Here is a 25,899-nt window from a genome sequence, read left to right as displayed (position 1 = left end):
TTGTGAATGATCGTGACACCGGATGGATTAATATCAGTATTTATCCCCTTCCAAAGGACAACGTTTCGGCTTACGGATGCCGTTTGCGTTACATTCAGAGGTATGGAGGTGAACTACATACGGTTAAATTGTTGTTCAACAAACGGGCGCTCACGTAGCAATGGAAAAAGTGTTTCAACCGCGCATACGATTAACCGCGATACTAAAAAAAATAAGAGTACGTTGCGATAAGCGATTCTTGCATCTTACAGACCGCATTTCCTGCGTAGAATCGTTATGCGAGTCCTTGTTTTTTGGATGAATATGTTCATCAGAAAATTCTAATTTCGCAGAAGACCGCAAAATATTCGATTTTCGTTTTGAAATTTTCCAATCTTCCGATCGGATCTTTCGAATCTATGAACTACGACGAGTTATAGGATATTTGAAATTTTTAGATATTATATCGATACAAACTTACTACAAACTGTGATATTGTATAGAAATAAATCATCGAATAGCTATGTTTTGGGACAAATACACTATATTTTTGACATTCGAAATGCGGAAGTATTTGTTGCTTCGATTTCGATGCTTCGATAAGATACACGTATCTCCGTTTCCGGAAGATATACAACGAGTGCTTGGTAAACGAAAAACAGCCTCGTTTCCCCCCTTTCACTTTCCAACACACGCTGCTTGCGAGCAGCAAAAGTGCAGATAAGAGAAATCTCGCGATTAAGTTACTCTTACTTCGCTGTAAACGCGACAGAATGAAAGAAACGACCGAAAATTTTCACCAGCCGCGACTAAAGACAATTCGAGAAAGTATTCTGCATTTCCTTCGCGTTGGAGATTGAATCTCCTAGTTTCTTAAATGTCGCAATATAATCATAACATTTATCACATTTCTCATCGCAGCGTGGCTATAAAAACTAAGAAATGAGAATATTCGAGATAAATCTATTGGCGAACATGCAAAGCCGACAAACGGGATTATTAAAATGCCGATAAACATCTCTATAAAAATTCATGAAGCTGTGAAGCGAGTCATAGGATGACAAAGCCGCGAGACGATAAATTACCCAGCCATAATGTACGTAAGATCAAAATTCGTGTGGATTTAGCGTGTCACATAAAATAAAAGAGAACATAAAATAACAGAGATAAAGATATCGCGTTACTTCCGATTTGATTTCTCTATTCTTCGAACGTTGCTCCGTTAAACGATAAGGCTTCTTTCCGTAACCACAGGTGTTCCATGTTAATCTTTGCCAGAACGAAACGTCCAGACACAAAGGGGACGACAATTCGCTGACAAAATCGCCTAACAAACAAAAACGGAGAAAGAACAATTCGTTTGGACGACACGCGGGAATAACAGCTGAGAAAGAAAAGAGGCAAAATTCGGCTGCGAGTAGCGTAAATCTGGTTTGAAAAGGCGAGCGTGATACATCCATTCGTTAAACCTCTTATCCGTCGACATGTTAACTGGCGCCTTTTGCACGACGTCCCTCCCGTTCACCGATGTTGCCTCGCTCTAACTTTCACTTCCACGTTTTACTCCCACGTTGCTTTTGCGCTAGATATACAGTCAGAGGCGTCGAACGAAAGAGGAAGAGGGCCGATATTCGGGGCGCGCGGTGTTTCGAGCGACATTTTGCCGAGAGAAAGATAAACGGTTTTATCGTGATTCCACGTTTCAAGCCAGGTGAACGTAGGTTGCGTGGGTGGGAGGGAACGTGACCGCTCGTGTGCATGCTGGCGATCCGATTTTGTGGGAAACGAGAGACCGCATCCCAGCAACGACGATTCGCAGATCGCTTTTTCTATGCACGCGTGAGTGTAGTTCGTGGAAGGAATAGGGTAACGCTTTGCTGATCGGTTATAGGGAGCAATCATCTTGCGATCGATTAACGAGAATAAACGTATTTCCAGGAAATTTCGGCTATGTTTTGTCCTCCATTGGGTGCGAGTGACACGTCAATATCTAACATACACTTGTTTATTTTACATATGTAATATTAGATGCTGGTTCTGAGTAATCAGTTCCAAGAAACGACGAGAATAGTCGATCGATTAACGAAGCAAAATTGTCTGATCGATGCATGTAATACTACTGTGCAGAGAGAACGACAGGTCAGTCAAAAGTCCATACAAATGCAAACGTCTTAATGAAGATCAAGCTGTACAGATTCATCTAATTCGATCGAATCTTTAGTGACGTTAAATTGTTTGGTATATGAAGAATTCGTTTCGGTCAGACGTTATATGATATTACGAGATACAGTGAACAAGAGATACTTTTTATACGTAATATAGTATACGCGAATGAAACGATTTGTTGGAGAAATGGAAATATGCGAAGGAAGAAAGACGAGTTCGGTCTATTCATGGGCATTTGATGTTGAAATTTTGTCAATCGGGCCACCCGATTTCGAATCTGTTGTATGACGAAGGCGTGGGCCAGGCCAAGAGAACCCAAGGGAAAGTAGAACAGAGCTCTGACGAGTTCACCGGTGAAAACGAGGAAGTTAGGTGAAAACCGTCTATGCTAAGCTGAAACAACGCAATTATAACGATCGCGCGTCTCACACTGAGAATGATTCTCGAGGAATTGTAACTGCGAAAAATAAAAGTTATTTTTCAAGGTACCTCTAAGGAGAATGTTCGCAGCAAGTGTGTTTTATAATTAAAAGTAGGTTGGTCTTTGTACATTCAATTGGAGGAAAAAGTGAAAGTTTGCGTAGAGATTTTGTAATTCTATGGTTGAACTAGAACGTCTTCCATACTGATATAATTTGATCTCTTTCGTCCTTACTTCAAATAATTATTCGTTATTTTGCAATTTAACGCATAAAAACTGAGATTTATCTTTTTAGCTTGATACGAACCTTGCGTTATTCATAACCTTTCATCGTGAATTTAATCCACGACTGCCTTTTGTTATCTAAAATTAGATGCTGGAAGTTATTTAATTAGCTATAAATACACACAAAGAAAGAGGCCGCTCATCTGCATAACAAAGCATCTGTATTTAATCACATTGAAATCTAATCTCCTCGTACATATAACTCATATGCCGCTAACCATTGATTTTGTTAACTTACAATAACGAATGATCGTCGATTTAGAGACAATAGATCGTCGATTATATCTACACCAACGATACTTTCGTTACATTTGCGTTGAAAAAAGACCAAGAAATAAATTATGTCGCAAAGAACGCTAACTTCAATCTATGTTTAATTTCTTATCGAGAAGGCTTTAAGCGTAGACTGTTTTAATTACGAAAGTTAAAATGAAATAGAACGAACGGAAAAGTCAATGAGAGAGGTTCAGCAACGTTTTAATAAATTTGCGTGGTTTCTGCGACGATTGGTCATCCGAAGCCCGCCGTTTTATCTGGTTCCGCGCACGAAGAGAAACGAGGACGATGGAAGATGCGAAACCCGAGATCGTCGACAGAAATCGGAAACCGGACGAGGTCGCTGTCGCCGGAAAAGTCGCAGAAATTCCCGGTCACGTTGTGAAGCGAGAAGAACAGAATACCCGTTTCCATTGTGAATTCGCCTGCAATGTTTTCGAGAAATCGCGCAAAAAAAACAACGAACTGACAGAAACTGGTTGTTCGAACTGTCCTACGGATGTTCGGATGTTTTCATTAATGGCTAATCCCTTCTTACGACCATCTTTTCCACGTATTAAATTCGAAACTTTTACTCTTCGTACTGTATTTTCTCAGATTTCCAATAAGCATATTATCTATTAATTTTGTATACAATTTTATATGTAAAATAAACACTGTTTTCGATAGACACGCGGTTTCAGAAATATCTTCGTGTTGAATGTCTAACGAATTTTCTGTTTCTTTCTATATATTAAGACAAGGATAAAATAAAAAGCTAACTGAAGAGACAGGCAGAGAGATAGGAAAGCAAATGCGAGGAACGAAGACACGGAAACAAATTTCCCGTGCAAAACCAAGCAAATGGAAATCCAGCAACAGCGGGTAGAACGTTTACCGCTTAAAGCTCGTAACGATCGAAAGTTTCCTCGTATACATGGGCGGATAAGCGGATTTCGCGAGCGGATCCGAGTCGAGAGAAGTTGCAGGCTGCTCGTGCGACACGGCCAATTTAATCTCAAACTTTCCGGACGCTATCTTCGTGCGTGCGGATCAGGCAAACTCGTGGATCGAGGAATTAATCCAGAGTTTCCTCGTTAAGTAATTTCACGTTTAAAAACTGCTCCGAAGTTAACGTCGTCACGAGGAAAAGTCACGTTTCGCACGTGCTTCGATCAACTTACGGTGAAACGTAACGAAGGAATATATATCGTGGATGAAAATCCATGAAAATTCTTCAACCAAGTCGATAGCTTTTGCTTCGTATCGATGGGATTGTGTTTAATAACACTTAATAGTAAACGTATAGGAACCGTTGATCAATTAGGATAAGATAATTAATCTTATCGTGGCCGACAATATGGAAAATATCTAATCGGTTGACTCGTACTTTAAATTTTATAAAGTTTCCCTATATGGAATACTTATATGCAACGTCTAGGGACTCTGCTCGTCGATAATTAAGTCTTCCCATACATTGTATACTTCGTACAGAAAATTCTGCAGATGTAAAAACAGCGAAAAAGAAGAAGACGTGTCTCGTCGGTAGTACGCGTCGCCAATAAAACCACGCGAATCGTGTCTTTCTAACGACTCGGTACTTGGAATTTAAAAGCAGAAAGAATTTACTCACCTCATAATAAGGTGTGGTATGAACGACAAGTCACATAGAACAATAGCGAGGGGAATCATGTTTAACGTCCGAATGTTGTTAGCGAATACGCAACGCCGAGCAAGTTCCAAATCGGCTGGTGGAAACGATATAGATTGATGTAAAGACTGTTACAGAAGAAAGCTGGGCTCCGTGAGCAACGATAATTCGCTTGTTCGTGCGAGGCAGCGCGAGACAGATGCCAGCCGGTCGATTTTCGCAGCACAGTCAGTAGACGAGTGTGGAAGAGGGGCGAAGTCAAGGCTGATGCCTGGCGCAAGCTGACTGTGATAAGACAAAGGCTAACTCTCTTCAAGGGCGCGGCGACGACTCGGTGGTGCGCGCGCGAGCGTTTCGCACGCGCCAGCTTGTCGCTACGCGCCGCGTCGGGACAACGCGCGCAGAAAACGGAGGACGTGAAAGAAGACACACCGACACACAATCGCTGTTCAGCACACCGATCGACACACACGGAAAGCCACGTGTGTAGCGCAAACATAACCACGCACGGGCCGCATCCAAGGAAAAGAAGAGAAGAGAAGAGAAGAACCAGTTCGTCCGTGAGACGGAACGCGGCGTTCTTTTCACGCGTAGGACTCATGTCCGACGATAAAATTCGATAAAACGGCCAACTGTACACCGTTTACGTGCCTCTACATACGTTGACATTGAGACCGTAATGGACACGTGTCGCGCGACAGCGACACCCAGGAAACCAACGCAACGGTTCGCGCACCGCTCTGACGTCGCTTCACGTTCAAATTGCTTGATTCGTTTTGCGCTGTTAGAGTATCCTGTCTCGCGCGTCGATTTTACCTTCTGTTCCGTCGAATGCATTGGCAAATGTTTTTGACAGAGTAAGATGGATTGATTCGAATTGACGTATTACAGCGGTTCTCAACGACAGGTGAGCGAGTCTCGATGTTCCCAGTACGTGGGTGTAAATATCGGTCAAATGTCGTGTCGGATAAATTTAATATGTTGGCGAAATTTGTACGAACGAGGGAAAAGGATAGAAACCACAGTCGGAGCATCTAGTTACGATCATAATTTTAATGCAAATCGACGTTAAGATACAGTAGCTTCCGTATTGCGATGTTTCGAAGCATCGAGTAGCATCGTCGATCAACGCATGTAAATAAAACGAGTCGAGATTGCTTAGATCGCGCAATAATTCTAAGGATGCAAATGATTCTAAAGAAAAAAAAAAAGAAAATAAAAAGTTAAATCGAAATGGCTCTCTAAGTGGCTCGTCTAATTGTAACAAATTAGATTCTACGATAGAATTTCAGGCAAAGATAAATATAATATCTTGGAAGCGATACCTCTACAACGTCGGATTTTCCCAAAATTAGTCGTAGTATCACTCAATATCAAAGCTGTTGCGCACTTGATTAGACTCATATTACGTAAACGAAAGATAAAGCATTTCCTCGAAATCATTTCGCCAGGAACGTAGTAACTAGCAGTAAAATCTAAGAGAAGTCCAACGGGCATCGATGAATCCTAGAAATGCAGATTAGAACGATGCATATTAATGTGACTCACGTCAGCGGAATTATCATTGATGCAAAGGTCAATGTAGCGTTCATCCTTTCTTTTTCTTCTTTCTTTTCAGGTTAATAAAAGTTTAATGAGACAACGTAAACAGTAATAGCTTTGCATTGCGCGAGTTAAATTTAAATCGCGTTTTCATCCCTGTTTTTCTTATTTTTCTCGTTCTTTCTTCTTTCCCCTTTTCTGCCATTTTGTACGTCATCTTCTCAATTATTTAACTGACATTTAAATTCCATGAATATCGGAGAGTGTCATCGCAACAAATTGCAACCCATCCAACTATTACCGAATAAATTACATTCAGTTACATTTCGATTAAAATACCAAGGCAAGCTGAAAGAAATGAATCTATAACACGTTAACACGAAAAAATTTTCCATTGTCTCGATTATGAGAACAGCTAGTTTCATAACATGGTTACTAAAGATTTTAATCTATTTACTACTCCGAGAGAACATTATCTATTCCGTGCATGGGATTCCCATTACAGATATCCATGGTATTAATAAATTTCCTATTTTGTGAGAATGGTCTCGTTATTCCATAAAAATAGTCGCTCCATAAATTTCCCATTATACGTAAATACCAAATTTCACGAGGAATCTGTGTTACAAAGATTCGCTGCTATCAAAAGTAAAAGAATCTCGTAACACGTAAATTGATCGCTTTCCAAAGTACAGAATAAACGATTAAGAAAATAAGTAAAGCGGATTTTCTTCCATCTGTATATCGTAGAAACAACCTACTTCGCAATTCTAATCTTTATTCTGTTGGAATAAAACGATATTCTCACACACGCACGAATATTTTAAATTGTTCGTCAGTAACACACTCACTGACTATTAATCAAATATCCATTGCTTCATTAAACGTATTAAATGGTAGATATTATGGTAAAGATTAAACGAAACACCTCACAATCAGTAAATCATGGTGAAAATAAAAGGTTACTCAACCCAAAACTTTCATTTCTGCTTTAAGAACTAAATAAAAAGGATTAACGAAGAAAAATGATCGAAAAGCGTCAAGATAACACTTTTTTGTGTAGTTAAAATCAAGGTGGCTAACACGTACTGGAACTGAATTAACAACGACTAATGATCGGTAAGGAGACTTAAATTACCGTCAAACGTACAAATGCACGGCGCACGTGATATTTCCAAGTCAGCCAGTGCTTCTGTATCTGTTCACCGCAATTAGGTACTCGGGCTGCGTTTCCGTAATAACAGAACTGCCGGGTGGACTTTCAAAGAATTCCAGGATGAGTCGTGCATCGTTCTCTTCGCTATATTCGCTCGCTATTTACGACGTTTCAATGGTACGCCGCGCGAACGTGACTCGATTCACGTCCTATGCCTTCGATTATTCGATTCTATCATTATTTTCTTTTCTTTTCACATGTATATTTCTTTATATCACGATGTACGTGTGAAGAAATTGTTAAACGATGATTACGTTTAACACGTATCGTGTCACGTTTGCCACGACGCGTAGGAATCCAAAGAAAGACGAAACTTTTGTCGAATAAACAAGAATGAACGACAAAATGAAAATGTTGCTTTTGTAAGTAGATTTAGATACCTCACTGTAAGCTGTAAACCTTTGGCTTCTAACCTTCTTGGATACGGTGATTCGATACTTGTCGCGTAATATCATCCGACACTTGAGGATAACACGAGGCGAGAGGATTTATCATTTTGATGGAACCGACAATTATCACAATTCATCGCGAATAACCAAGGATCGCAGAAAGATGTCAAGAATGCCCAAGAATAGTTAAGAATTGACGACTTCGTTAAAAATCGCCTACCAACATCCGAAAAAGTCATGAGCAATCGCAATGATCGTGCGGGATATGCAAATGTAAAGGTTAAAGGTTGAAGTATTCGGGAGGTCGAACTTTTGTTAGTGTTAATAACATCTTTATGACGTAAAACGAGCTAACAGGGGAACTCCAATAGATTGCAAACAATTATTCGTGATTTCGAGTTTAAAGAACCGAACAACGGGATGTTCAAAATGGATAGAGTTAATTAAATTTACTTTGAAAACGTGACAGAAAACAAACTTCGATTCACATTATTTATATCCGTGAACCTTGTCACTCTAAACTCTAAAACTTTTATCACAAACTCAACTATTATTTTCTATTCTTCGACTATAAATTTTCATTGACCCCGAACTACCACACAGATCATTCCGAAGGCACGTAAAATTCGAGAAACCAGAAACCTCTGTTCCACTAAATGATTCTAAATGTTTACTAGTTCTATTGTAGCAAGGATCTACCGCGGGAATCACCACAGACACCCAAAATTTCACTTTAATTTCGCTCTCTATTCACAAACTCCAGACGTTCATTCATTATTCATGACACGCGTCCCTTGAAATTTCCACCGATGCCCGGTAAACCACAGAATTACTCGTGAGGCGGCTGGAAACACGAGAAGCAAAAAGGAGGTTGTTCTCGCCGAAAACCGCGACGTTCGTAGAGGATTCTGTGGACCGGAGGAGCAGTCGAGTGACTTGGTGGCTAATAAGCCGGCCGTAAGGGCCCATCTGGAGGGAATGGACCTCGCAAATTGGCCATGAGGCCCAAGGTCGTCTGGTATATCCCACGTAGCGGGGCCAGTGGCCTCTGTTGGAAACAAGTCGGGGTCCAGGGAGCTTCCCTGCCCTTGGCAGGATATAACACGCCAGAACCAACAGGAGAAAAGAAGCCCTATGGCCCTAGAAGGACGACCAACCGACCAACGGCAGTCCTGGCGAGTTAAGTTCTCCGCTCCCCCAGGTATAAAAGAAATCTCTTCTCTCCGGCTGCCTTTCGAGAAAATGCCTACGAACTTCGACAGGCCACAGGAGCCACGCAAAGGGGATCTATTTCACTGTTAGAACACGTAACACCATCATCATCAAGGGTATAGAATTTGTCGACCATTTGGACAATGACGACGTGAGACTGTCTACTAGAGGAGTTTACTAAGTCTTTGGTAAATACTTGTTGGTAAATACTTTTCTTTAGGTAATTAGGTAATTAGGATGTTACACGAGTCCTTCGTAAGCTAAAGTGACGCTACGACTCCATTTTTGCTCTGTTTCTACGTCTCGTTACGCAAGTACGCGATTAAATATACGATTCTTAAGAAGCAAAAATGATTTACATCCATAAATTCAGTTACTACATAAATAATGCTAGATTTCAAGGTAAATGTAGAAGATAGTATTCGTGACATCATTAGTTCTTTTTATCGATATATCGAAAATGTCGAAAGCAAAGCACGTATTAATTAGAGTGACAAATTTCTATCTGGTTTCCATTTCCTTAATCGTATTCCTAAAAACAGGAATACCAGGGTTATAGCTGACCGACCCTAATCGAAGGTTAATCGCGTAATTTGCTACGTGTTCGATAATACTGGAATCACTGTTCCAAGTTGTGAACCACTGTGCAGGAGCTTTTGTCCGGCTCCCAGGCCGGAGTGCAATTCGGGTTAATTGGAGAACAAGGGCGAAACTTTACGCCGAGCGAGGAAGCTCGACTTAGATGCTTTAGCCCTTGGCTGTAACTTCTCGATCGAGAGTATACTGAAAAGAATCGATTCGGAGGAATTTCGAAACGACTGTACAAACTTTCTTCTTCCGCTTTTTTAATGATAAGATCGATTGTTAGGAAAGAATGTACCGATAATAACGCAGACTCGTATTATTATTCATACAGTTAAAAAAAGAAAAAAAGAAATATGGAATCTAAGTAGAAATATGTTTCGTCCATCAAATAATTTCTTTCGTGATATTTCTACATATTGCGAATATTCTATCTATTTTAGCACCCTCAACCTTCCCATAAATGGATATAAATACTATCGACATTTCTCCGCTTTCACGAAACTCATCCACATTCGATCCTCGATCAAGCAAACAGGCCCAGGAATTCCTCGGGGAGAACCGACCATCGTCGACAAACCATTTCAGACGCAGACACACCCACGTGTTGGCCACCCTTAACGTTTCGTTCGAGGAAGAAGCGAGAAGTGGTGAGGGTCTATTGACATTGGGTATCGTTCTATGTATACGCCGAGCAAAAAGAAAGAAACAGGAGGGAGAGAGTGTACGAAAATACGGTTGCCGTTTACAAAGAAAATCTTTCCACGAAAATGCTATTGTAAGATTTTCGAACGAACCTTTGAATCCTGTATACACTGAAAAAAGAAGGAAAGAAGCGAAGAAACGACGAAGGTAATAGACTTTTTCTTCTGAAAGAAAATTTGTGAGCTTCTATGTTAAAAGTATTCGACGAAAAGTTTCTAATAAAATATTGAAGCTCTTGAAAAAAGTTTTCTTTTATTCATGGTCTTCTTTAATATTTAATGGTATTCTTATTTTATATTTCATAGATGCTGTAAGAGGTATATACGTATCGAGTAGATAAAAATATCGAGGGCAGAAGGTCGAGGAATTGGTAAGATAGAATTTTATTACGTATAAAGAAAAGCTAGGATTAATCTTTAATCTTCGAATAAATTAATCTGTTACGTGAACTAATTTATACTTGCTGGAAAATATAATTACCGATTGATGAATAAACAAATTTGAAGAAGCGGAAATCTCTTTTCTCCGTTTTTCCTGAGTAATACGAATCCATTCATTTTCTAACGTACAAACTCACGTCATTCTTCTAACCTTATCAAAGACAATGACCTATAGTTCATGTGCTTACTAACGATGTCTTGTTAATCTACTCCATTTTCCTCCTACCATTAACACGACCACCATCACGCAAAAAGTCTCTACAAAAACGGCTTCAAGACCTTCGGACATTCTTCTACATTCATTCCTTTCTCGCAAGGAAAACAGCCACATGAAGCTCCGTATAACACTGCGAATTTCAAAACCGAGAAAATATTCGTACTAACCTGACTTCGGAATCCATCCTATTAAACCAACACGTCAAGCAATGCACGAAACAAATCATCCGGCAGTCCGCTACAAACTGACACGTCGTCTATCGCTTCCTTCAATCGACCCTCTTTACCTGCACTTTACCTTAACGGCAAGGAAAACCCGGGAAGGGAAATTGGAGAAATGGTGGGGGTGTTCCTGACCCTTCGAACTTTTAGGAAGCTTCACAGAACATTATGAATGAACATAAGACAAAAGATTCTAAAGGAAAAGAGAGGGGTTCATTCTTACGCTTTGTGTAAGTGGATCATTCAAAAACTTATACAATAAATCATTCAAAAAATTATAAGGCAAATATACATTTATGAATAACCAAAGAAATGAAACCTAGACATTAATGATAACGTTCATTGTAATTTGGATACTTGTGACACGAGAGACACGCTACAAATCGTCACAAGTGTTAATGAAAAATAACATAATCAGAGTAACACAGAGTGTTATCTGTCTAACGAGTTTAGTCCACAACTTGTGTCCAACTTCTACTTGCACAAAAATCCAAAGAAAGAGAAGCAAACAAATGAGAAATCTATAGACTGGATCAGACTCGAGAAACTCGAGGAACCTTTTTAAACCTTTTCAAATCATTATTAGTCAAAGTAAGACAGAAATCTAGACAGAGAAACGTAAGATCCTTCGGAAGATAGAGGAAGAAGAATTCGTGGAAGACGTGAGACCGTTTTTCGAGCTTTTGCATTCCACGAAACAGGCTCGGTAAGCCAACGAAGGGAAAGAGTGAAGAGGGCGAAAAAGCAAAGGGGACGTCGGTTACGGCCCTGTACCCTTGAAGCTGAAGGTTGCCGCTAGCGAGGGACAACCTTCCTTCCTTCCGTTCCCCCTCCACCATCGGCAAGCGATCCACTGCCTCCACTGCCGCCGCCGCCGTCGCCGCCGCCGCCGCCGCTGCCGCCCTGACGCGTCCGCCTTTGTGCACGGCTTTATTTCATCGCGCACCGGACATCGATTGGCCTCGACTCTCTCCGTCGCGATATAATAATAGCGTTGAAAGTGTTTTTCCGACAAGACTATCATGGTACGAGACTAGAAACGAGGGTCCGCTGTGGACTTCCGGGAGAAAGATTCTCTTGGAGTAGATGGGGTGGTGCAAGGTGGTATACACAGAGAATTGTTTGTGGTAGCTGCAGCAGCATGTTTGGAAAGATCGAACAACTTCAACACGTTCGATTGCCCCGGTGATCGTCGGTTATTGAAATTTTTAGAATTATTAAAATAAGGCAAATTTCGTAGGCTAACAAATTTTCAAGGATGCAAATGATCTAAACAATAGAAAAATGTGCGCAAATGCAATGTAATATTTTGCAGAAATTAAATGTTATTGCACACAGTATATCTCGATCTATTACGGTTCCTGGGGAGAGATATATTGTACTTGCAATTCGTACAGGTATATTGCTATAACGTTATCGCTGTTCGTTAGTTACGCACTTGAATTTTATGCTCAAGAGACTCTTTAAATGTTCAAAGTGCTATTATTTCGATGATAGTAAAGCGAGATAGAGGCATACAACATTCGAGAACCGTAACAGGGTTAATATTTTGTCGACCGATGAGTTTAGTACGACGTAAGTTATAAACTAATATTGGTTTCGTATGGACTCGATTATTAGTCGTTTTACTAGCCCAGAAACGAAATATCTTTTCATTTTAGATATACCGACACACCTTTCTATTCTCAATACAATTTTCATTTTAACACATACGATCACGCCTTATTTCTATAAAACGAGTTTATAGTAAAAACTGTTTCTGCTGAACTTTTAAGAGAAGTGCATTCATTTTAATAAATGTTTTTAAACGTACATATTTTCCAAGATAGTTCTGAACGGCACATAGAAACCTTTTCAGATTTTACGAGGGTTAACTGAAAGCGATGGTTTCGTTCGCTTTACCTGGACTTTACAGTTACGTGTGATATATGTTTAAGAAGGTGATTTAAGAAGGAAAATGAGATGAGAGTTAAAAGGGTTAGGTATATTTTAGGGGCAGGTATAAGGACACGAATATTTACTGTCTTTGAAATAACAGCAGATTAATTTATTTCTAAGTGACTGGTTTCGAGGTATAGAAAATCTATGCACTAACGAAAATTGAAGGAAACTCTGGTACTCAAAAACACCAATAGCGAACTAATAGCTTTAATCAAGTTGCTTCAATGCGATGGTAAAAAAGCAACGGGAGTTTGATACATTTTAAAAATAAATTTAATCGCATTTATATTATATATTCCAATTATAAAACAAGAGTCTGATATATTTATTTATAAAACAGATCGGAATTAACAAGCGAAAAATGGCAGCCACTCTGAGTTACGTAAACGATATCGAATGCAAAAATAAATAAAGATTAATTACTGACTTGGATAAATGTACGTTAATACACGAAGCTAAGAAACAGTGAAGATTGATGAGGATTGGGTAGAAGAAAAATGTTTTGGAAAAAGTGGGTGAATTAGAAACACAGAGATATTCCTGGTAGATTTTCGAAGGTTGAGGTACGAGCGGCTGTCTATGGGCTTTGAAAAATAGTGCTATCAGAGAGGCTAAGTGAGTGGAATTACCAGGGATAATGATAAATGGTTTCGAAGTTGCGATGGAGTTGTCGATAAAAATTTATTACCAACGGACGTTTCAATGGCTGTTAACATGCCCTATTTGTATTACCGTGTTCGATTATTTAATAGAATTTGTAAATGGTAATTTTACTTCTGGGAGTAAAAGGAAATTCCCAAAGTACCGAAGTACAGAAAATTCTATAACGAGATTGCTTAATCAACTGGCAGATCTTTTATTTATAAATTTATCGAACAACACATGCGTAAAGGATGGACATTTAAAAATAAGGAAATCGATTCTTCAAGAAATCAAATCTTACAAAGTTATAAACATCGCAGGGCTACCGTATTAATCATATTAAAAAAAAGAAAAGAAACAAATAACAGGGATGAATGTTTTTTTAGAAAAACGTTTAAAAGCATTCCTCAGTAAAAAAAAAAGATAATTTTCTACATTTTATTACTTGTTATGGAATTCTTCTACTTCAGTAACGAGATCAATGCCAATAAAAATAATAAAAGATTAAAAGAAGCACGAAGAGTGTGTACATAAACAAGAATAGAAAGAGAACGACAAAAAGTACTTTATTTCCAATTCAATTCAATTCAATTCCATTCCTTTCGTCATTGAATTAATGTCAATCGTTCCTTCCTACACCAATGACAATTATTCTGTCCTCCACGTACGAGCACGTAAAATTAGAGAGCGCTAACCAAGTTTACTTAACCGTTCCACGCAGCGAGCCTCGCTGAAATGTATACAAATTGTCATACGGGAAGGCAAAGGACAGTAAGAATGCTTCGGAGCACCAATGTCCACGATACGATGATCGATCGAAGGTTCTTTCGCTTTGTGTTCGTATACACATTGGGAGAAAGGAGAATTACCGACGACGTGTAACGTTGTACTCAAGGACTTGGTTTTTCCATAAGAAAGCAAACATATCTAAAAAAATTGACGCTAAATTAAGGAATTAATACTAAAGGGATAACATTATTAAACGATTCAATAAAATATCTAAATGAGTGAATAATAAAAAAAAACGAATTTCGATAATTATCATATAAAAATCAGCAAGAACCATTACCGCAACATTAAAAGTAAATATTTTGAAACACTCGGTCTCGGTTTTTTATGATTTTCAAACATGTTCAAATTACCCAGACTACGGTGGGCAATCGTTTAAAAATAATCGTCAGGCAATTACGTACTTCGAGCAGACTTGTTAGTCGAATTATTATAATTTGTCACCGTCACGATATCTTTCAACCAGTACGCACGACCGATTCAGAAAACAAAGTATGATTTTTCATGAAACGATAACATCGCAAATGTAATTTTCGCACTTTCCAAACGATATATGTAAAAGTTATTAGAAATTATCATTGCAAATGCTAATTGCTACGACAATTATATATTTCTTTTTTCCAGCTTCCTGTGTTCCTCGTGTCAGAAATGTCAAGTCACCGGATCAGAAATATTGACGATGATAAGCACGCTTGTTGCGCAACACGTTACAGCATTTTTTTTCAGAGATAACATAGCACGAATTTAGGTTTGAAAGTAAATTGCGCAATTTTTGGTATACCGATCATCCGCGTTTTCCTAATACAATCACGCGTCAATACTTTACTTATCTACTTGTCGAAGCTCGGTTACAAACAATGTAGAACAAAGGAGAAATATCAATAAATGGACGCTTGCTGATAGAAAGTTACAAAAATGGATAAAAATATAGGAAGGATGAGATAAACGTGAGTAACAATATTGTTCACATATTGCCCTTTTGCCATATTTTTCGCAGTACTCTGAAAATGAAACGATTATTTCAAAACTGTTCGCATTAAACTAACACGAAACAAAGATAAAGATTCCAAACAGTTCTAGACTTTCTAACGATAGTATGTTTAATGTGTAAGAGAGCGATATTTTCGTATGATTAATCGATGGACATTAGCACGACGATGAAATTTCTAAAGTTTCCACGGGGAGATCTTAAATTTAACGCGACGTCGACGGTGTTAAGGAGGCGGCGAGGACGCGGAAGATCGATACGATTTCAAAGAAACAACGTTCTATTTCGGGGTAATTCATTGCCTTGGAGCTAGGATATTTCGAGACTTTCCGCGGGGAAAAACGGAAGAGCGACTAGAATCAACAATCAAGAAAAGATCGCAGACAATATATTTAATAATTCAAAATCATTGACGAGCTTCACAAACATTCTCCTCTATAATCGTATAAATACAATTGATACTTATTTATATTATATTAGTACAATTTATTTTGGTTATCATCCGTTTGAATTGAAAGAGAGAAAGGGACTGTAAGAAATGATACATAAGATTAATGTTTATCTAGAAAATATGCTAATAAATTTGCAGACCTTCATGAATATGTATAATATACTGTGTTTCGACCGTTCCTTGTGTATCCCTTTTAATTATAGTATTTAACGCATTTTAGTATGTACCTTACAATTGAATATTCCTTTGTATTATAAAATATCTATGGAAAATGCACGATGAACGATTTGTACTCAGAAAATATAATCTTCGTATGATTTTCCAATGATATTTCAATTTAGTATCAACCGCAGATACGATGATCGATAGACAAACAAAAAGAAGTGCGTATTACAGTCACGAAATGTCGCCTCTTAGTCGCAGTGTAAATTATTCATAAAATGATGTGTGGCAGATAGGATTTATGTTCCAAACATAATGAGTTACTACATAAATTCATTTTGTATTCTTCGGATTCTATAAGAATACCTGTTCGCCAAGAACTTTTGAACTTTAATAAGACTCGTCTTCTATTACTTCGTATTATACGAATCGATCAAAGTGTTCAGATACATACTTATGAGTGTATATGTATGCAAGTGTATACAAGGGCAAGAATATTTTAGATGTCGTCAGACAACGATAATGGAACAGCTGTGTGTACACGAAGGGGACAAAGAGCATTCAAAGCGATTTCTGCCTTTTTCAGTGTGTCACTGACGAGAAAATATTATGACGCAAACGCGATAACGCCGTAACGCAAGGTCGAAGAGCTTTTCCGATTCATCTAACGCGACAATCAGTGAGTACGTTATGCTAAAAACTTTTACGCTACCGAACGCGTCGTCAATGTCCTCGAATTCATCGCCGAACCTGTATCGCTTCACCGTGTTTTCAACAGATTGAAATTAACGTCCAATGACTCACCAAAGTGTCTGAAATGTTGATACGAAAACCTTTTATGAACGAATCATACGCGTCGCAACGAAACACTTTGACATCGTATTAGCATTGAGATAACATTGTAAAACGAATTCGAAAAGATGTGCGGAAGCCGCGAGGTTACTCGAGCCAAATTGATTAATTTTCATTAAGTTTCTCGAACATAAAACGATTAATTCTAATCAGTTTGGTTTTTCTATGATTCTAAATGACGCTCGTTACACGCGAGTTTAAAGTTCGATGCTGGTCGATTTCTTGCGCTAATTCCTTTCATTATGAAATGGTAGATCGAGTAACGCAGCGAATCGCGGAAATTATACCAAACGCCATCGCGGAAATTTTAACCAAAAGTCAAATAAATGATCAAATATTACAGTTGTAGTTGAAATTAATTATTCCCTTTCAAGGAGATAAATTGCGATAAAATCAGAGGATTAATTGCAGGTAATCTATAGCCAATACGTTTCCCGAGGTTCGATAGATGTTTCTCATGGGATTAACGCAATATCGTAGAAAGAGAATTGCATCGACCGACATCTGTCCTAGGTGAGGAACTGCCACTACCCAGGAGTCGATCAATTCTCATCGTAAAGCGTTTAACGTAATTTCACCAGACACTGATTGATCGTGGAACGACAGTCGATTCGCTTTGAGTTATGTTAATGATTTGAAATTACCTTTCGCGCGGCGAGTGTCCTCGGGAGAAACGCTTCTCTTGCCAATTAGACGATTTTACGCGATTGGTTAATCGCTTGGACCCTATTACATATATCTACGCAGAAAGGAGTCAGATTATTCGTAGACGAAATTAAGTCAGATTAAATACTGCATATTTCAATACGTTGAAAAACTAGAATAAAAAGAACACAGTGTAAATTAATACGATGTATGTATTAAAAAAAAAATCAAGATTTATTTGTAGTTCACGTAATATAAACCGTAACCGTTTTGATGAGAAAGACCAACGGAGTGATTTTATATTCGAAATTCTGTTCAAATGTGAAACTTTCACGTGTGAACTCGAGCCAGACAATTTCGGAGAAGTTATGATAGCGTGAATTTTCTATGTACTTTTAGTGGCTTCATTGCGAACTACCTTGATTTCGATTTTGTCAGAGAAAGGGTCGAGGTAAATCAATGCCTAAAAAAGAGTGAAAATACGGTAAAAAAGAAAAAAAGAAAATAGTATCAGTTTAAAATATGAAAAGTCACTCAAACAACATATATGTTCATCGATTCACGCTTAAACAAAAAAAAGAAAAAGACATGAAAACATGTGATATATTTTCAAGCATTTATCGACCGTTAAGGAACAGCAAGATCTCGAATTTTTTAAGAATTTATCAGCACGAAGAAAGAGAAAAGCTCAAAAATACACGAAGTTTCTAAATGTTTATCGATACACCAGGGAAAAAGGAGTATTCCGAAAATAGTAGCGCAGAATTCCTTAACAACGTATCGTCATTTAAATCCCAAAGAAAAACCATATGAATAATTAAACATTCTACATCTTTACTTTCATGATACGTTTGTTATCGATAGACTACTTTACACAAAAAGTAGAAACTAACGCGTCATCGAATACAAATTCCAACGAATGTAGGAAGTTAATTCCGACAACTTCATCCACCGCTATCCAATGTGGTAAACAATATTATAATGACAAGCTTAAGCAAATGTATACTCAAATGCATTGATGCATGTGCAATCATGTGTACGCTTGTAACCCGCTAATAAGTTAAAACGCAACACGTACTTTTAATCCATCAAGCACCGAGCAGGTCTAACTATAAAAAAGTGGCTGGTTGGAAATGTAAGTTCGCGCTAAAGTTTAGTTGTACAATGCCAAGGTTAGCAGCAGGTGAAGTTCCACACGATCATCGTAGCCGCATTCATTAAATTGTAATTATAAAGTCGAAGATCTGCTTATAGCCTCGTGATTCATCACTTTAGTCGATAGCGTTCTGCCGGGCAGGAAGTGTAATGAGTAATAGTCTTCATCAAGAGAAGGTCTGTCGGTGAAACTACTAGTGGTACGCCCATTTGTCGGCTCGTACGATACTCTACCATTGTTTAATTCGCTACATTCAATTACTAAATGTTTCGTTTGCTCTCGACACTATTCTCCCCCACCTTTGTTAAACCGAATCGAACGAAATATTACAATAGAAGCCTTCAACGTTGCGTCCGCGAGATAAACCAACGTTCGATAAAGCAGCCACAAAGAAATACATTCTAACCGCTGATGGTTTAGACCACAAGGCGATGTTGTTGTGTTGGCGATTGCATACGAGCACGACCACGGGTTTGGTAGAAAGCTTCATTGCCAGTTCTGTCACGATTCGATCGTACGCGAGCATAAGTATGTGCTACGAAGGCTGTTTACTACCACGCTGCGTATTCTATCGCGCTGATAAAAAGTTTGAACAGAGAAAGTAATATGCAGTGGCGGACAAAAGAATGTTTATAAAATAAAAGATATAAAAAGCTGGAATAATTTTAATAACGGATTTATATTTAATAAGATAATAATAAGGGCGATCACTATGCAAACATAATATACAGTGCTGTGAATAATTATAAACTCGACCCTTGTTTCAGATTTTCCATAATATTAAAACAAAAATTCAAGATAAAATCGTTTATAATTATAATTTTATATTATAACGTAAAACAAAACTGACGATACAACAAATAAAACTTTCCTTTCCCCGAAGCGTGGAAAAGATGAAATTTCCTCTTAAAACTGTGTTTCTACCTGTAAAAAGATATAAACTCAATGTTAATTTTGTTACGTTTTCATTCGATATTTTGTGGATTTTCCTTTATTTTCGATTATTTCTATTTAATCTGTTAAGTATATATATCGGCCCGCAGATTTTATTTTCTTTTTAAGATCGAAATTCATAATGTATCAATCTTGAACTTTCTTTTATTCACCGCTATATACATTCGTGATTATGATCCATGTTACAAAATAATGTACAAAAATTCACGACTTTCTTCCGAAAACATTTTTACAACTTTGTAGGCTAATATTCGTTACAAATGTACGAATATACTTTTAAAATGAAGTCTTCAGTCGACACAACAAAAACGTACGTAACTATATATTTATATGTAGACGTTAGGCAGCGTGTGTAGTGGCACCGATTGTCGATCGAAGAATTTTCTGAACACAAAGAAAGAGAAACAGAGAAAGAAAATAACTGACCGGAAGATATGATTGTTTATGTTTCTATGTTTGAATTAAATCGACTCATATTCACGGTCAAACGTTTCAGTATAAAGGCAGATTGTCGAACCGTGACGAAGCCCGCATCGTACTCGGAAGGTCGACTTAACGTAAAAAGGTGTACTAACCTTGACGTCTTTGCTTCGCCATGCAACCGACTTGACCAAGAACTTTCAAACTAATAACGACTCCCGGTATCGTGTACGCATCACGTCGAGAAAGAACACATACGACAGCTATGTAAATATACCCGTGAGCGTATATAAATCTGTTAAATCTGTTGACTATAGTTGTATGGTAGGAATAGGTCGTTGACCAGTGCGCACTCTATGTAGCAGATACCGGCATCTGCAGCAGAATACTTCAAAACAAAGGGACACCGGTATACATTCGCGAAAAACGCATTTCTCATGAAATGTGTAAACGAGTTCTATCATACTGTTGTAAAAATACAATGCAATTTCCTATAGATATACAATAATTAGCGTTTAATTTAAAGATTATTATTTAATCACAGATTAAATTCTTAAAAATTATCTTAAAAAAGATTATCTTATTAGATTAGCGCATATGAAATGTCTTCCCAAATTGTGAATTTGACGTGTCACCTATTAAATTTTGTTTGAACGTCAATTGTCAATCACAATTAAAAAAAAAAAAAAAAAGAAATTTAGTATAAATTTTGCATATACAATGTCAAGAAGACTTCTAATAAAAATATTACAATCTTGTTATTGGTTGTCATGAACGTCAAGAGAATCCGTGGATTTTCTTACATTCTGCATTTAGAGGTTAGACGTGTCATCTGTTCTACATAGACAATTTGTCAATACATAGATTAGTTCGCTAAGAAGGAAAACGAATCATGTAACAGTTAACGTTTTATCGAGAAGATCGACATTTCATTAGTACTGATCTACTATTTCAATCGTTGGGAAAAGTTTAGTAACGTCAGTGGTCGGTGACCATTAGAGCCATAGCGAGAAAAGACAAATGCCGGTCACCGGTGACCACCACAACGTGTTTGTCCTATCACGATGATACGATTACGCATAATATTATCGAGATAAACCATGAATAACCCGAAATAACAAGGACCGATAACGCTTGGCTACGTCGAACCGTGGTATTGGATCAATAAAAACACTTAATAACATTGAACGAGGTACGAGAAAGAGGAAAAACAAATACATCCGAGCAAAGACCCACCCTAAACGCAATGACGACGAGGTTTGGAGTGTTAAGAGAGGAAAGTACGTACCGCGCCAGCGCCATCCTGACATGAGATAATCCAGGTCCCGTAGGTGTCGAGAGCAAGGTATCCAGATCTGGAAAGAATGGTTTATCGCCGACACTAAATCCCACTGGACACATGCGCGTAAATTCCTCGTCCTCGAACACACGAGCTCGTCATAACTTCTGGCCCTGGGCTTCAAGGAGCCTCTCCCCGTAATTTCGTTCACTTCGATTTTCTCGAGTAAACTCGTGGCGTCCTCGCGCCTACAAAACGCAGTCAGGGATTCCCTTCTTATCCCTGTCTCTAGTGTACCACTGTCACTACCGCATTTTCACTGCCATGTCTGTAGCGGCTCCGTAAAAAAAGGCCTTCGCGACAGTCAATCACGGCGGTTAACGAGCAGCGACAACTAAACTGTCGGTGAATCGAGCGTGTACGACGGGGAAAGACAGAGAAGTTGTAGGAGGAGTACACGGCGGGAGCCAAAGAAACGATCGAACGAGAGACGAGACGACTGATTCGAATATTCGACCTCGGTTTTGCCAGCCGAACCGAATTAATTTCGTGTACGCGTGATTACAGGAGCGACTAGAACGCCGAGAGCGGATACGCCTGCTCGGAACACAGTTCGCCAGTCACTATTCCAACTCCGATCACGGCGCTGGCTCGACTGAGCTCAGCTACTGAGCGTCCGCGAGTCCCCACCCCTGTGGCTGCGGCCTCGTACGCTTTCGTTACGTCTCGGCCGCGTTCGACTGAGCTTCGGCGATGCTCGTGTCTTTTCGCGACCTCGTGTCGCGCTAGAACGATGGTTCACCGCCGGGTACCCAAGGCTCCCTCCTACAGGAAGCTCCTCTTCGCCAATGCAAGTTTTCTGGCATGCTGCTACGAAATTATATGAACTATGTTCTCATACGTAACGTATTCTCGAAAGGTTTCCTCAGCTAGTTCACACACTCTTCTCCCGACCGTCTTCTTCCGAGTCACGTTCTTTATTCAGCCACGCAAAAATAATACCGATGATGCTTCCGATATTTCCATTCTCTGGTAATGCATGTGTATGTATATACACTAGGAGGAAACGATATAGCGCGGTCATAAATTACAGTAATAGCATTAAGAAGCTACGCTCATTGATGTAACCGCATTCAGGAACGTACGCGTTTTGTAGGAACACTTGCACATTTTCATAGGTGGAGGCAATTATTTCTCCCTCCAATTAAAGTCACGTGTATGGCCATTGTGTAAAATATATTTCCGTTTCTGGAACGTACTGCTATGTATAGATTATACCGTAAAAAGCCGTAAAAAAACAAATTTAATAAAACGTACCCAATGTGGACGTTGAGAATCGTTCCACACACTACACTCTATTCGTAAATCGTCGTACAGGCAAATAAATTGATTTTACAAAAAATAAACACGTGTTCTGTTTAATACGCTTTGTGCGAAAACCATTGTATTTTTACGATCAGAAACGATCGGTGATTATGGATGGTTGTATAATATAACCATGGATTTGTTTCATATTCCAAATATTATGACGAGCACACTCTATGTATCGCAGCGCGTTTAAATTTCTCGTGAATGTTTAAACTTCCTCTTTTATAACGTTGTGTCCATTAAGCGGAGAATATTGTAATTTATCTAGTTTTTACGCATTTTCGGTAGAACTACGAGATGGCAGAATAATAGAATGGAATTATTCATGCCGCTCTCGATTCCACGTATACCGGGAGCATTCAAATCAGTAATGAAACCCGCGGTATCGTTTACGAATTCACCGGTACACACAATATATCGGCGGAACGTGTGAAAGGTTTTTTCGAGCGTGCCGAGTGTATTGGTGCTTTCATGTCACCGGAAATGGAGAACAAGCCTCTGTTCGTCGAATTACACGAAAAAGAGGTCACGAAAATGTTTTATGGGTGTTTAAGGTGGTTGTGGTTGGTGTCAATGGGACCGTGACGTCGTGCCGGAATCACGCACGACGGTCGTGACATTGTGAAGAGAATACCGTATTCGTGAACTAATGTAACACGGAGATCGCCACGTAATTAAAGAAAAAAAAAATTTCCCTCGTCAGACGAATCTTTACATTCACTTTAATATCTTCAAGGTATACAGTAAAAATATTTTTCGTATATCCCTTTTCTTTCGTAATTGCGACTCTAATCTGATCTAACTTCACTCCCTTACAGCATCATATTATACATACAATACATTGTTAATCGACAATTAAGATTTTACGTTCAAAAACTCCGCGTATAAATTGATTACTTAATTGACATTTATAACAGGAAAGGCCAGTATCTACGTGTTACGACGTCACCAATGATATTCCATTAACCGCATTCGTGACTACGGCAAAGTCAGCAGTTTTATGCAATCATACGCACGGATGCAAGTTTAAGGTTGCACGGATCTCGTTGGCTGATACGCGTGCTGCTAACGTGTCCATAAATTAGTGTCACGCCTCGAATAGCTTTCTCAGAGCGTCGGCCATCTCTGAAACGGATCTTTGCTCTTGTGATTCGTTCTATTCAAACTACAATGCATAACCCCTTATCAACGAACGAATTAGAGAACAGTAAACGTACAATGGAAATGAGAAGAATAAACGATTACTCTCAACGGAAATTTAAGTCTGCACATTAGGATAAGGGGGGGTACATTTTTCTAAGAAATTTTGAGAATTTCGATTTCGAGCTAGGGAGAAAGAAAGAGAGGTCAACGTTAATAAAGACGGCCCCGGGGCGTAGGGTCCCCTTGACCCCCTTAAAAAAACGTCCCTGAGTCTCATTCGCCCCAGAGCACGCGAGGAGTGCCATGTAAACTCTATTATACTTTCCATTCTTTTTTGCTTTTCTTTTGCATGTCGGCGCTTCCTCGGCGTCTGTCGTTGCATGTCGTGACGATATTTCCTGCCTACGGGGAATCATAGTGAAAAATGAACCACCATGGCGAACGGTGTTCTGCTCTGTGCGCAACTTGTCGATAAATCGGTCGCCTTTCTAGCAATTATGTAAATGCTTCTTTGTTATTCGACTGAAATTTTATTGTACGCGTATCTTATTGAATGACTGCGAGGTACATATTAATTTTGTTGTAATTCGTCTGATAATATGTTCGACTATATCGTAGGCTGGATAACAGAAAATTGAACAAAATATCGGCATGTGTGGTCGTGGGATTTATGTAACAGGTTAAAATTATTCCTGGTCAAGGTAAAAATTCTAAAATCAATCGTCACAGGTTACTGTGAAATTTATAATCAAAACGTAATCTATGGATTTTTCAGATTCTACTTTTACCGACATTCCTTGATTCTTTCTGTTCGTTTAAAATAATCTGATAAAAACGTCATAATATTATATTAGTAATATGCATCTGCAAACATCCGTAATAATATCTCAAACTTTAAAAGAGATTAGATTACCTTTTACAAAAGAACCATTACTTTCTTTGATAACAAGGTACGCATAATGCTTACCAAAGAATTTTAATCAGCCTTGAAAAGTAACAACAACGGCAACTGGTAACACCAAGTTCACTGGAACGTGTTAAAAGCGAGGAAAAGCGAGGAAAAGCGAGGAAAAGCGAGGCTGCTTAATTGTCCCAGAATCTCGCGCTAATTTCACGAAAGTTGCACGGAACTTTTAAGTCGTCCAAGAATTTATTCCTATCCCTGGCCCAACGAGAAAATGTCTGTTAAAATTTCGTTGAAGAATTCTCACGAGACACGACTTCCCAAAGGACCTTTCGAGTTAGTAAACGGCCGCTAGGATCGACGCTAAATTCAAATGATATATATACGTCTGCTTCGAGAAATCGTGAGTGCTGGCAGCTGCCGTCGTAAAAGAGATACTTTCTTGTCCCGTGAGTGCCGTCTGTTCCTTTCGACCAATTGCGTCTCTTGACCAGTTCAAACCGACCAAAGCAAGCTCTTCTTTCATTCCCTTTAATCGTTATTTGCTCTCCGTGAATAATCCTAAAGGGGTTCTAGTGGTTCAAACGATTATCCTCGGCTCGATGCGACTTTGTCACACGAAAAGATACTTATAAACAAATACGATATTTTATATGTTTATACGTGTCTCTTCGTGTTGAAGGTAATTATGAATAAAATTTCAAACTAATTTCAGAGATTATGTTGTATCACATTAATAACTTAAATATCGCGATTATATTTGACGCTATAAACCAAGGGATACTCGCATATAATAAAATTAAAATTACCTTAATTGATCAAAGTGTCGATACGAAAATATTTGGACCAATTTTTCGAGGTGTTTCGTGGAAAGAAAAGGTACTTGATACAGGTCACTTAACTTTCTTATGGCAACGCTGGCAC

The 25,899-nt window shown here is 38.7% G+C and overlaps 1 protein-coding gene across 7 annotated transcripts in view; it reads right to left on the bottom strand.

Annotated features, from left to right (window-relative positions):
* The window catches only part of LOC117230665 (protein roadkill), a 126,438-nt gene that overhangs the window by 19,132 nt on the left and 81,407 nt on the right, over positions 1-25,899 (bottom strand). For 2 of the 7 annotated variants that reach the window (XM_033488330.1, XM_033488332.1), the window contains exon 1: positions 21,570-22,228. The exons of 1 other annotated variant lie outside the window; for it this stretch is intronic. In XM_033488330.1, coding sequence (XP_033344221.1) covers positions 21,570-21,682 — 113 coding nt within the window. In that variant the 5' untranslated portion in view covers positions 21,683-22,228. Of the gene's footprint in view, positions 1-4,739; positions 4,957-17,750; positions 17,825-21,569; positions 22,229-25,899 lie in introns of those variants that run through there. 4 more of the 7 variants (XM_033488331.1, XM_033488333.1, XM_033488336.1 and 1 more) reach the window with 3 other exon arrangements.

Source organism: Bombus vosnesenskii, unplaced genomic scaffold, assembly GCF_011952255.1.
Source record: "Bombus vosnesenskii isolate JDL3184/JDL3185 unplaced genomic scaffold, Bvos_JDL3184-5_v1.1 scf7180000013267, whole genome shotgun sequence".
Lineage (NCBI taxonomy): Eukaryota > Metazoa > Arthropoda > Insecta > Hymenoptera > Apidae > Bombus > Bombus vosnesenskii.
The sequence above is the reverse complement of the archived record's forward strand: the minus strand, read 5'-3'. Positions and strand labels throughout refer to the sequence as shown.